The sequence below is a fragment of the Salmo trutta genome, chromosome 18 (assembly GCF_901001165.1).
Source record: "Salmo trutta chromosome 18, fSalTru1.1, whole genome shotgun sequence".
NCBI classification, from domain to species: Eukaryota; Metazoa; Chordata; class Actinopteri; order Salmoniformes; family Salmonidae; genus Salmo; species Salmo trutta.
Window position 1 is genome coordinate 16,868,040 of NC_042974.1, and position 14,337 is coordinate 16,882,376.

The following is a 14,337-nucleotide window of genomic DNA, read 5'->3' on the forward strand; positions in this document are numbered from 1 at the left end:
AAATAAAAACAGTTGTTTTTTTCTTTGTATTATCTTTTACCAGATCTAATGTGTTATATTCTCCTACATTCCTTTCACATTTCCACAAATGTCCAAGTATTTCCTTTCAAATGGTACCAAGAATATGCATATCCTTGCTTCAGGGCCTGAGCTACAGGCAGTTAGATTTGATGAATGTTGTTAGATTAGCATCCATATTAAACCAGCCAGACCTCATATACACAATGGCATGTGTCCCAAATAGCACCCAATTTCCCATATAATAGGATGGTCAAAAGTAGTGTACTATACAGGGAATACGGTGCCATTTGGTACACAGCCATAACAAAAACATGCAATCATGCCTAAATAGAGAGAACACTTATTTACCATGGACATTTTTAGAAAGGTTAACCAGCTAGGCTCTTCTATAGATGTATACCATAGCCTATAGGCCACCGGTCTCTTTAGATATAGGAGAACAGAGGGGGTTCCACTACCTCTTTTGAAGGGATGCTTTCTGTCAGTGAGATGTGTTTTGGTCCAAGGCTGGTAACACTTTCTATAAAGTACATACGTAATAACGTCCTTTATAATGCATTATAATACATGTATGATGTGTTATGACTTTGACAGCGTTCATAGTAACTCATAAGCGGTTCTAAAAAGCTGTGTGATGTTTTACTTGCATCTCTTCCAATGTAACTGCAGACAGAGGAAAGAAAAGGGGGGTTAGAGCCCCCTCTGCTGGTTAACATAGGCAGTATCTGTCCTGGGCTGGAACTCATCAAACCGAGACAATGGCCGTCTACTACATTGTAGACAGACTGACTGATCTACAAATCACCTTGCATCCTAAATAACCACTCTATTAATTGTTGATCAGTCAGTCTGCTCAATCGGTGATCAGCAATATGTATGCTCTGGGACATGTGGGGCGGCAGGTAGCATAGTGGTTAGAGCGATGGGCCAGTAGCCGAAAGGTTGCTAGATTGAATTTTAGAGCTGACAAGGTAAAAATCTGTCGTTCTGCCCCTGAATAAGGCAGTTAACCCACTGTTCCCCGGTAGCCCGTCATTGTAAATAAGAATTTGTTCTTAACTGACTTGCCTAGTTAAATAAAGGTTCAATAAAAAAATAAAAACATGAGACCAGATAGTAAACCTGCTCCCTCTCTCTCTCTCTCTCTCTCCTAGACACAGAACAGAGGTCAGAGGTTAAAAGAAGGGGCCCACATCAACCGCTCCCTCCTGGCTCTGGGTAACTGCATCAACGCCCTGAGTGAGAAACATGGTAACAAATATGTCAACTACAGGGACAGCAAGCTGACGCGCTTGCTGAAGGTACAGTACCCATAGTGGTTGGAGCGTTGAGCCAGTAACCGAAAGGTTGCTGGATCGAATCCCCGAGCTGACAAGGTAAAAATGTGTCGTTCTGCTCCTGAGCAAGACAGTTAACCCACTGTTCCCCGGGCGCGGAAGACGTGGATGTCGATTATGGCAGCCCCCCACACCTCTCTGATTCAGAGGGGTTGGGTTAAATGCGGAAGACACATTTCAGTTGAATGCATTCAGTTGTACAACTGACTAGGTTTCCCCCTTTCCCATCTAAGACGTGCTGTATGATTGCAATACACTATACTACCACCACACCATACCACACAACGTTCATCATGAATGACCACCCCATACCACACCATATCACATCACACCACATCATGCCACACCACACAAAACAATACAGTACAGTACTTTTTGTTGACCTTTTGCATCATTCAGAAGAATTATTTTGCATTCCACTTGCATTCATTCACTTCCTGTTCTGATGTGTTTGATTGACAGGACTCGTTGGGAGGCAACAGTCGCACAGTGATGATAGCCCACATTAGCCCCGCCTCCCTGGCCTTCGAGGAGTCTCGCAACACGCTGAGCTACGCTGACCGTGCCAAAAGTATCCGCACACGGGTGAGTAATACACAACACAACATTTCCCTCCTTTGCTGAGGTGTGGGACAACTGAGGTGTGGGACAACTGAGGTGTGGGACAACTGAGGTGTGGGACAAGAATTTTCAAATCAATACATTTTCAAATCAATCAATCAACCAATCAAATGTAATTTAAAAAGCCCTTTTACATAAACACAGTTATCACAAAGTGCTTTACAGTAACCCACCCTAGACCCCCGAGATCAACTTAAAAGATTCCGTTATCTCTGCAGTATAACAGTTATAACAACACTGTCAATATTTGGCTTAATAGTTTGTCAGCTGGGTTCCTTCTTGCTGAATGTTTTCTACCACATCATGTTATTACAGTGTTACAAGACAGTTTTCTCTCTCCAGGTGAAGAGGAACCTGCTGAACGTGTCCTACCACATCGCTCAGTACACCAACATCATCTCTGACCTGCGCAGCGAGATCCAGCGGCTCAAGAAGAAGATCGCCGATCAGGCTGGACGTCAGCTCAACTCTGACCGAGCTGACATCCGCCATGTCCAGGGTAATGACCTTACCTTGACCTCTCTCATAGCTCCTTCACAGTGTCTGTCTGTCTGTCTGTCTGTCTGTCTGTCTGTCTGTCTGTCTGTGCCTCCAACAGACAATAACACTCTCCTCTCCTGCCACCAATGTAGCGGAGGTGCAGGCCCATAGCACGCAGGCGAGCCGAGCAGAGATGGACCAGCTGAGGGAGCAGCTCCTAGAGGCCTTCAGGAGTCAGATGGAGATCAGGAGGAGCCTGATGGAGCTGGACAACAGCAACATGGAGATCCAGATGGACACCTCCAAACACCTGCTCACCATCGCAGAGTATGTGTCTTAGGACTGCCCCAAATGGCACTCTGTTCCCTGTACAGTGCACTACTTATGACCAGAGCCCTTAGGGCTCTATATAGGGAATAGGGTGCCATTTGGGACCTACAATAATCTCATAGCACTCCCGCTACACCTATAGCCTCTAGCTGTAGCAGTTTAATGACTGTGATAGTTAACAGAAATGTCTAAACAGCTGCTCACAATTGCGTGCATTGTTGTTCGTCCTGTAGTTGGGAGCAGGAGCGGAGTCGTCGTCGCATGAAGTGGCGAGCGGAGAGGAGGAAGGAGAGCTTCAGTAAGGAGGAGAGTGAGAAGGATTCTGACTGCCCTGAGTCTCCCCCAGACAGCACTGAGACCCAGGAAGTAGCCATGGCCAGAGAGAACGTGGTCACTCTCATTGCTGAACAGAACAAGATACGCGAACAGAAGGTAGGTTACTGTAGTCCCTTGCTCTCACCTCTAGGGGGGGCTACAGAATCACACAGTTTAGGCCACCTAGCTTAAAATAGGCATTGATAGCCTTGTTGTACAGTACTGGGGTGGCTGGTGGTAGGAGATATTGGAGGACGGGCTCATTGTCATGGCTGGATTGGACTGAATGGAACGGTACCAAGCACATGGTTTCCATTTGTACCATAGGCCGACGTGTAGCATGATGAGGCCGTCATTGTAAATAAGAATTTGTTCTTAACTGACTTGCTTAGTTAAATAAAGATAAATCAATTTTGAAAAAATATTAAAATACTATGGCGAGGATTCCCATGGAGCCCTGCCTGCTGTTTGTCCTCCTGTCTTGTAGGCGTTGCTGGAGCGCTGCTTCGTGGAGCTGCGCGAGCGGGCCAGGCACCTGGAGGAGCTGCTCCCTTGCAGGGTGAGCTCTGAAGAGCAGAGGGAGGTGCTGGGCCTCCTCTGTAAGGTCCACGAGCTGGAGATTGAGAATGCCGAGATGCAGTCCCATGCACTGCTCAAAGACAACGTGATCCGGCAGAAGAACTTTGTGGTGCAGCGCTTCGAGCAGCACCGCCACCTCTGTGACGAGCTCATCCAGCAGCAGAGACGGTTTATTGACGGTATGTCCAAACAATGCTTTCTTTTTTTACTACACTAGCTATAGACTTCAGACTTGATTGAACGTGTAATAATTCAATATTGCTTATGTAGGTGTTGTACTGTATGTTTAGTGTTGTATTATGACAACTATTCTAACATGGATTGTGTTGTGTTATAGTGTGAATAGTATTCTAACCTGTGTTGTAGTGTGAATAGTATTCCAACCTGTATTGTGTTGTAGTGTGAATAGTATTCTAACCTGTGTTGTAGTGTGAATAGTATTGTAACCTGTATTGTGTTGTGTTGTAATGTGAATATTATTCAAACATGGATTGTGTTGTGTTGTAATGTGAATATTATTCTAACATGGATTGTGTTGTGGTGTAGTGTGAATAGTATTCTAACCTGTGTTGTAGTGTGAATAGTATTCTAACCTGTATTGTGTTGTGTTGTAGTGTGAATAGTATTCTAACCTGTATTGTGTTGTGTTGTAGTGTGAATAGTATTCTAACCTGTATTGTGTTGTGGTGTAGTGTGAATAGTATTCTAACCTGTGTTGTAGTGTGAATAGTATTCCAACCTGTATTGTGTTGTGTTGTAGTGTGAATAGTATTCTAACCTGTATTGTGTTGTGTTGTAGTGTGAATAGTATTCTAACCTGTATTGTGTTGTGGTGTAGTGTGAATAGTATTCTAACCTGTGTTGTAGTGTGAATAGTATTCCAACCTGTATTGTGTTGTGTTGTAGTGTGAATAGTATTCTAACCTGTATTGTGTTGTGTTGTGAATAGTATTCTAACCTGTATTGTAGTGTGAATAGTATTCTAATCTGTATTGTGTTGTGTTGTAGTGTGAATAGTATTCTAACCTGTGTTGTAGTCTGAATAGTATTCTAACCTGTATTGTAGTGTGAATAGTATTCTAACCTGTATTGTAGTGTGAATAGTATTCTAACCTGTGTTGTAGTGTGAATAGTATTCTAACCTGTATTGTGTTGTGTTGTAGTGCGAATAGTATTCTAACCTGTGTTGTAGTGTGAATAGCATTCTAACCTGTATTGTGTTGTAGTGTGAGTAGTATTCTAACCTGTATTATGTTGTGTTGTAGTGGGAATACTATTCTAACCTGTATTGTGTTGTAGTGTGAGTAGTATTCTAACCTGTATTATGTTGTGTTGTAGTGGGAATACTATTCTAACCTGTATTGTGTTGTAGTGTGAGTAGTATTCTAACCTGTATTATGTTGTGTTGTAGTGTGAATAGTATTCTGACCTGTATTGTAGTGTGAATAGTATTCTAACCTGTATTGTAGTGTGAATAGTATTCTAACCTGTGTTGTAGTGTGAGTATTCTAACCTGTATTGTGTTGTATTGTGTTGTAGTGTGAGTAGTATTCTAACCTGTATTATGTTGTGTTGTAGTGTGAATACTATTCTAACCTGTATTGTGTTGTAGTGTGAGTAGTATTCTAACCTGTATTATGTTGTGTTGTAGTGTGAATAGTATTCTGACCTGTATTGTGTTGTGTTATAGTGTGAATAGTATTCTGACCTGTGTTGTGTTGTAGCGTGAATAGTATTCTAACCTGTATTGTGTTGTAGTTTGAATAGTATTCTAACCTGTATTGTGGTGTGAATAGTATTCTAACCTGTATTGTGGTGTGAATAGTATTCTAACCTGTGTTGTGGTGTGAATATTATTCTGACCTGTGTTGTGTTGTAGTGTGAATAGTATTCTGACCTGTGTTGTGTTGTAGTGTGAATAGTATTCTAACCTGTGTTGTAGTGTGAATAGTATTCTAACCTGTATTGTGTTGTAGTGTGAATAGTATTCTAACCTGTATTGTGTTGTAGTGTGAATAGTATTCTAACCTGTATTGTGTTGTAGTGTGAATAGTATTCTAACCTGTATTGTGTTGTTGCAGACCACAGACTCCTGGTGCCCCCCCACCTTCAGGAGCTGTATTGGATGTACATGAGAGAGCTGGATGAGAGGAACCTGGACAGATCCCTGGACAAGGTCAGCGGGAGCACACTCAAGGTAGACAACAGAGAACGTGATTGAGATTGAAATCGAGGTACAGAGACACACAATTCTGACATATAAACATATCCTTCTCCCTGTACCATATGCTGTCTCCAGGAGGGCTCCCTGCCCAAGATCACTCTGCCCAGCCGAAGTCTTGACCCGGTGCAGGACCTGGACTCAGACCAGGAGAGCATTCGCACCATGGGCTCGGAGACCAGGCATGGCCGGGCCAAGACCCGCAGACACACCCTGCCACCCATCCTACCTGAACCTGAAGGGTAAGAGGACGGAGGGAGGGAGGGAGAGTGAGAGGGAGGGAGGGAGGGAGAGTGAGAGGGAGAGAGAGTGAGAGGGTGGGAGAGGGTGGGAGAGTGAGAGGCTGGGAGAGTGAGTGAAAGAGTGAGAGGGTGGGGTTTGGTTTAGGAAGAAGAAACCCTCCATCTTATCCTTTTTAGGAAGGACATTAGTTTAACTGACGATCTTTCTCTCTGTCGATCTTTCTCCCTCTCTTGTGCTGTCTCTCTCTCTCCCTCCCTAACTCCCTCCCTCCCTCTCCCTCTCACAGAGACAACAACCATGTGTTTAAGAGCAGTCCCCATGCCAGACAGATGAAACGTTCTACTGTTTTGACCCCTCCTCCCATCCACATCAACAGCCAGGGGAACAGAGAGGTGAGAACACAGTCCCATCCACATCAACGGCCAGGGGAACAGAGAGGTGAGAACACAGTACCATCCACATCAACGGCCAGGGGAACAGAGAGGTGAGAACACAGTACCATCCACATCAACGGCCAGGGGAACAGAGAGGTGAGAACACAGTACCATCCACATCAACGGCCACGGGAACAGAGAGGTGAGAACACAGTACCATCCACATCAACGGCCAGAGGAACAGAGAGGTGAGAACACAGTACCATCCACATCAACGGCCAGGGGAACAGAGAGGTGAGAACACAGTACCATCCACATCAACGGCCAGGGGAACAGAGAGGTGAGAACACAGTACCATCCACACTGTGGATATCTACTAGGCCTGATGAGGTTCCTGCCATTACACCTGTGGAGACATCATAGTAATGGAGGGTACAGCCATATCAGGGCTAGATTTCTACCAGGTTTCAGATCTGCATACTCCCCTATGAGAGTGTGAGTATAATGCCACATGTCCCTTCTCTTCTGTCCTCTCCAGCTGCAGCCATTGGCCCTAGAGACAACTCTGAACTACAGCCACCTCAGCCACAGTGTCAGCAGTCACCTGGACTCCTCCCCTGAGAGCAGTGAGACGGGCCAGGACGTCCCCCTCACACGAAAGGGTAAGAGACCTCCAGGGACAACAGCAGACAGGAGAGATGCAGGATAGGGAGAACTGCACAGACCACATATTCATGGATTACAGAATATAGCCAGGGACGATTGGGGACAATAAGGTTTACATTTTATTATCTTATCTTAGGTCAGGATGTTGGTGTACTAGATGAGATCATAGTAGAGCCTCTGTCAAATGTCTCCTTTGATTCTACACCTGCATTGCTTGCTGTTTGGGGTTTTAGGCTGGGTTTCTGTACAGAACTTTGAGATATCAGCTGATGTAAGAAGGGCTTTATAAATACATTTGATTTGATTGATTTGATTCAACAGAGAGGCAGCAGATCCTCAAAGGGGTTCACAACATTGCATTGAAGGCTGCTCGCCGCCGCTCCAAAGCCCTGGAAGTGGACACCCTGCGGCTGCCCCCTCCTCCCTCCCCCCTGGACCCCAAGAAGCACAAGAGCAGCCTGTCTCTGAGTGAGGCGCACCCTAGGGGCCTGGCCCTGCTCCGCGGCCGGCAGCCCAGCCCCGAGCCCCGCCACGACACCTCAGATGAAAACTTATCCAGCAGCACGGGGGAGGGGCCTGACTCCCAGGGCACCTGGACACGCCTACGTAATCGCCAGCCGGCCTCCAAGAACCCAAACCTCTCAATCCGCGAGCAGGACTTCGAGGCTCGCTGCCGGAAGAGACGCTCCCGCTCGTTCGAGGTCACAGGTCAAGCAGTGAGTAGTGTTCATTATCTAGCTCCTTGAGTAGTATCTAATGATTCAGGAATGTATGTTAGTGGAGTCATCAGCAGCTGTGATTGATCGATTGATCGATTTGACAGTTACATAGACATAATGAAGTGGCTCCAGTACATAGCCTACATGATACCAGCCTTAACACACTACCCCTGCCCTCCCCCTGCTCAGCTGTATCAGTCTAAGACATCGGCAGCCCAGCGTATACGCCCGTTGGACAGCACGTCAGACCCCCACCTCCACATCAACGGGCAGCCCCAGGCCCCCCTCTTACGTCCCCAGCACAGGGGGGTCCCTTCTCTCACCAAAGTCCGGCTGCCACACAACAACCACCGAACAGGTCAGCCTCCTTTTACCCACACCTCCACATTAAAAATAATATTACTGCATGCAGCCATGGTGGGGTTCAAGCCTTATGGCGCCCACTGCACTACCATCAGGACAAATTGGATTCATTGCCCTTGGATATCTCCTCACAGTGTAGCTAATTAAATATATCAACACACAGTTCTTAAACAGGGCTCTGTATACAGTTTTTGACTCATGCTTTTTACAGGCCCCATCACAGAGTCCTCCCCAGTCCACCTGAGCAACCTGAAGCGTGTGTCTCAGCTTCGCCAGCCCATGCTCTACACCACGGGCACCGGAGGTCAGCGCACCCGCAGGCACTGAGGGCCTAAAGGCCTACTTCTCCAGGGTCATGTTCATTAGGGCATAGAATGGACATTTGTTTTGCAATGGAAAACAAAAATTATTCCAGCTAGCCCCTTCCTGTTTTCTTCAGTTTGGTGCCTAATGATCATGACCCAGGGTTTTCTTACACATGACTTCCCAACACCAGCACTACCCTGACCAGCTGACCCTGAGAATGTTGACTGGACTAGATGGACTGGACTGGAGAAAGCTGGACCTCCAATCTCCACCTTTATGCTCCTGATTGACCCACAGCCCAGTCTAACCCTGGGGCCTTGAGCCCCCTTATGTCCTCTGGGCCGTGACCTCTGACCTGTGACTTCCACACTGGCTGTACATTGAACCCAGAGACCTAGCTTTTCCTCGTGCTGATCACTAGTAGGGTGGATGATGCCCCAAGACCTCACCATCACAGACGCCAAAGATCTTCTGTCTGTAACTTTTACTCTTCTGTCTGTGACTTTGTCTTAAATGGTGCCCAAGTTCTATATAGTGCACTACTTTTGACCTGGCCCTGGACAAACATAGTGCACTATATAGGGAATAGGGTCCCATTTCAGACACAGACTGGGACTGTTTTCTCTGCTCCTCATTTCCTTGCTCAAGTGGTCCTGCGAGTGTCCGTCCAGTGACCACCACTAACCACTACTATGGACCTGTACACACTCCGGTTCTGCAGATGATTTGGCACGGTTTTGATAGTAAAGAGTTTTTCTGCATACAAATAATTACAAAAGCCTTGTGGACACACTGCATAATAGTTGTTTCTTCTCTCTTCTTTATGAACACGTTTTATAAATAAATATATTCTTTCTACAGCTTATCAGCGTACACCCAATATGTTCCCTCTGTTGTTGATGCTTATTATGCATTATGGTTGAACTAAAACAATTAAATATATATGTAAAATTAAATGAAACAATAATGAATGTTGATGCTAATATTATGTACAATGTATAAGTATGTTTCCATATGATAACAATGGCCTAATATATTATATTTGCTGTAAACTATTGTCTTTTAACAGTTTCACTCAATTCATTCTAATTGACTTAATAATTATGACACACCCCTCACTATTGTCATTGGTTGCACTAATTCCACTGTTTGTCTACATAACCTGGTTCAAGCATTCATGACATCACCCTGAAGAAGGCACAGTGATGCAGAAACATAAAAGAAAGAAATTACTGGGAGTTTATATATACAGTGCCTTCGGAAAGTTTTCAGACCCCTGTACTTTTTCCACATTTTGTTAGGTTACAGCCTTATTCTAAAATTGATTAAATTGTTTTTTTTCTCTCATCAATCAACACACAATACCCCATAATCACAAAGGAAAAACAGGTTCATTGGGTATGATGCTATAAGCTTGGCACATCTGTATTTGGGGACTTTCTCCCATTCTTCTCTGCAGATCCTCTCAAGCTCTGTCAGGTTGGATGAGGAGGATCGCTGCACAGCTATATTCAGGTCTCTCCAGAGATGTTCGATTGGGTTCAAGTCCGGGCTCTGGCTGGGCCACTCAAGGACATTCAGAGACTTGTCCCAAAGCCACTGCTGCATTGTCTTGGCTGTGTGCTTAGGGTCGTTGTCCTCTTCGCCCCAGTCTGAGGTCCTGAGCGCTCTGGAGCAGGTTTTCATCATGGATCTCTCTGTACTTTGCTCTGTTCATCTTTGCCTCGATCCTGACTTGTCTCCCAGTCCCTGCCGCTGAGAAACATCTCCACAGCATGATGCTGCCACCACTATGCTTCACCATAGGGATGGTGCCAGGTTTCCTCCAGACGTGATGCTTGGCATTCAGGCCAAAGAGTTTAATCTTGGTTTCATCAGACCAGAGAATCTTGTTTCTCATGGTCTGAGACTCCAAGCAGGCTGTCATGTGCCTTTTACTGAGGAGTGGCTTCCGTCTGGCCACTCTCTCAGAAAGGCCTGATTGGTGAAGTGATGCAGAGATGGTTGTCCTTCTGGAAGGTTCTCCCATCTCCACAGAGGACCTCTAGAGCTCTGACAGAGTGACCATCAGGTTCTTGGTCACCTCCCTGACAAAGGCCTTTCTCCCCCGATTGCTCAGTTTGGCCGGGCGGCCAGCTCTAGGAAGAATCTTGGTTGTTCCAAACTTCTTCCATTTAAGAATGAAGTCCACTGTGTTCTTGGGGACCTTCAATGCTGCAGAAATGTTTTGGTATCCTTCCCCAGATCTGTGCCTCGACACAATCCTGTCTCAGAGCTCTACGGACAATTCCTTCGACCTAATGGCCTGGTTTTTACTCTGACATGCACTGTCAACTGTGGGACCTTATATAGACAGGTGTGTGCCTTTCTAAATCATGTCCAATCAATTGAATTTACCACAGGTGGACTCCAATCAAGTTGTAGAAACATCTCAAGGATGAGCAATAGAAGCAGGATGCACCTGAGCTCAATTTCGAGTCTCATAGCAAAGGGTCTGAATACTAATGTAAATAAGTTATTTCTGTTTTGGAGATTTTATACATTTTGTAACATTTCTGAACACCTGTTTTCACTTGTCATTATGGGATATTGTGTGTAGGTTGATGAGGATTTTTTTTAAATATATATATATAACATTTTAGAACAAGGCTATAATGTAACAACATGTTTTAAAAGTCAAGGGGTCTGAATACTTTTTGAATGCACTGTATCTATGCATAGTCATTTTACCCCTCACATTGAATCGGTGCCAGTAGCCACTGTATATAGCCTCGTTATTGTTATGTAATTTTGTGTTACTTTTTATTTTATTTTATTTTTTACTTTAGTTTATTTAGTATATGGGGGGGCCCAGGACCCAGTTTGGGAAACCCTGCCATAAACAATCCATCTGTACAGTCACAACATGAGCACACCACTTAACTGCATGGCTACAAAGGGAACTCGGTAGACAGGACACACCCACAAAGTGTTTTTGAGAAGTTTTATTTTGAAAGGTAAACAAGTTATTCAACAGTACTGGGGTGATCCATAACAGGTGTCTAGACATGAACATGGGCCTATGTCCTAGAGTCATTCGGCTGTCATAGGTATAGATTACATGTCAGCATATTGTTTTCATAAGAGTGGAAGTGCTGAATGTACCTGCTATGATTGGATTAGTTTACCTCACATTGGCAGGCAGGCAGCAGGCTTACTAGCAGGCTGTGTTCTAACACATGCAACAGTCGTGTGTGTACTTGTGCATGCACTAGCTAATTGTAAGGGGTTTTATAGTACCGTTGTCTTGGGTCAACGGGAATGTATTTCCACTAGTGGAGGCGGCTGAGGGGAGGACGTTTCATAATAATGGCTGGAACGGGGTTAACGGAATGGCGATACCACTCCACTACTTCTGCTGCAGCCATTACTACGAGCCCGTCCTCCCCAATTTAACCTGTAGTTTCCACATAAAGACGCCAACACAAACATGCGTGACTTTGTAGGCTATTAGCTTTTGTTTGTTGACATTTATCAAAGAAAGAAAACCAATTAGCCTAGCTGTCCAATGAAAATATTTAGGCTACAGAAATAAATCATTTTATTGAACATTAAATCAGAATGAGCAAAATACCTAGAAACGTAATAACAAAGTCATGATCAAATCTTTCCTGCACGTTTCACTGCTTAACTTCATTATACAACTACACATTACTTTTCGATCTCTGTTCTTTCTCGTCCCTCCTGCTCCGTGCATTGTGAAACACGTGCAGTCCAAATTACATAATCCAAACATCAAGAGCTGCGGTTTGAGCGGCCAGACCACAGAAATAGTGCCCCTAACAATTTCAGGGATTGGTCCATATGCGACCAATCACAAAAATCACAAACACTCTTCAGATTAGTGGGCGTGGCCTCCAGGGTTTGGAGATCTGTCATGAGTGAGAAAGCTTGTCCGTCTGTTCCTGAGCCGTAGAAAAATCCTATTGACACTGAATCCTATTTCCATAATTTGCAATGTATGTTTTTGACATTCTTAGAATGGTTTGAAATACAATTGACATTTTACATTGTGAGAATTATATTTTTGATCAGTTGTTGTTCCGTATGCAATATATGTACAATGAGACCTATTAGAGTTTTTTGGAGGTTTTCCTGTGCCTGAGACACAGACACACACACACACACACACACACTCACACACACACACACACACACACACATACACACACACACACACAACCATCTCTTAGCATGGCTTGACCTCAATGGCCTGACTTGCTGAGGCATCTTGAACTTAAGTCTAGAAATGAAAACAAATACTATTAAAATATTAAAATGGGCACACATGAGTAATGGCAATTTATGAATGACTGAATGTTTCCATTTTTAAGAAAACAATATATGAGCTGTCCCTATATGAGCAGTTGACAGAGTATTAATAGGAGCCAGTAGTAATTTCCTTCTCCTGACCCATGGCCCAGTGATTTGTGTCTATCCTAGATGTGTCCCTTCAAATAATATGTACCAAGGAAAAGTTAGACACTGAGAGAGAGATAGAGCTTTATCAACCTACTTCCATCTCTATCATGCTCCGTCCACAACAAGAAATATGTGTTTTCTCTAATGCATACATCCATCATTAACAGTTTTTTCTGCACTTTGAATATCTTATTCTGAGTAGAAAAAATAATGGATACTGTTCAAATTCTGAATCTCAAAATAATGGCACCCCCTGCACAGTATCCAAGACCAAACAACTAGGCCATGCAAGGTTCATGGATTCATTTGGCCTTTTTCCTGCTCCTATACTAAATAATCCTGTATATCGAGGGTATTTTGGTCTATTCAGCCCCAGACGAGTGGCTGTGTCACAGGATTACTGAGAGTGCAGGACAGGATTTATCCCTGATGTAACTTGTCTATCTCTAACTGTTTGTTTATTGTGTGTGTTCGTACGTATATTCATATGTCCTTGCTAGCCTGTCTTTTTGCTTTCTGTTGTTGTCCTCTCTGCTGATTTGGCCTCAAATTCAGGTCACCTTAGCCACTGTGACATCATGGCATTAGGGACAGATTTAAGAAACCCCAAAATCCTAACCTAATTAGGGGAAACCACATACTGTAACGCCTTAGATCAGTGTCTAAGGAAATGGCACCCTATTCCCTAGTGCACTACTTTTGACCATGGCCCATAGGTCTCTGGTCAAGTGTAGTGCACAATATAGGGAATAGGGTACCATTTGGGACATATATAGGCCTTATGTGAACTTCAACCTATTCTGTATGGGGTGGAGACCTACTGACCTACTGTGCCTTGTTTGTTTGTACATCACTTCGTTTTTTAGATGAGTGTGATTGCCTAGCATTCTAGCTATACATTCTAAAATGTGTTTTGTCCTTAATTCTTAGAGCATGACATGAGGAAACAGAAAATGACATTATATTTCAAGTCTGTACATTTCCTTCGATTCTTCCATCCAGGTGCAACAAGGCGATACAGACAAAGACAATACCGATATAACTGTCCCCTCGAGTGGCTGTGTGACCAGACTCACTACTTTTTTCATAGTTTCACCATCATTGTTGACATGTGGTATGTTATGCCCATATTGATGCAAAAGTCCTGTTTATAAACATGAAATAGTATGCATTTAGTATTGTTAGTTCGATTTTCTGATTCAGTGTATCAGTCTTTCTACATACAAAGTTACACTTTAATAATTTCCAAAAACCAATGCGCCCTCCCCTTTTTATGTGACCTGCGCAGGGTTGCTAGGAGA

General features: G+C 44.1%; 1 protein-coding gene across 1 annotated transcript in view; it reads left to right on the top strand.

Annotated features, from left to right (window-relative positions):
• The window catches only part of LOC115152884 (kinesin-like protein KIF19), a 98,375-nt gene extending 88,745 nt beyond the window's left edge, over positions 1–9,630 (top strand). The window contains exons 7-19 of the mRNA XM_029697784.1: positions 1,176–1,322; positions 1,821–1,943; positions 2,322–2,478; positions 2,612–2,786; positions 3,023–3,221; positions 3,592–3,862; positions 5,765–5,880; positions 5,983–6,146; positions 6,434–6,539; positions 7,060–7,183; positions 7,509–7,903; positions 8,096–8,264; positions 8,481–9,630. Coding sequence (XP_029553644.1) covers positions 1,176–1,322; positions 1,821–1,943; positions 2,322–2,478; positions 2,612–2,786; positions 3,023–3,221; positions 3,592–3,862; positions 5,765–5,880; positions 5,983–6,146; positions 6,434–6,539; positions 7,060–7,183; positions 7,509–7,903; positions 8,096–8,264; positions 8,481–8,596 — 2,262 coding nt within the window. The 3' untranslated portion in view covers positions 8,597–9,630. The remainder of the gene's footprint in view (positions 1–1,175; positions 1,323–1,820; positions 1,944–2,321; positions 2,479–2,611; positions 2,787–3,022; positions 3,222–3,591; positions 3,863–5,764; positions 5,881–5,982; positions 6,147–6,433; positions 6,540–7,059; positions 7,184–7,508; positions 7,904–8,095; positions 8,265–8,480) is intronic.
• Positions 9,631–14,337: the final 4,707 nt, after the last annotated feature.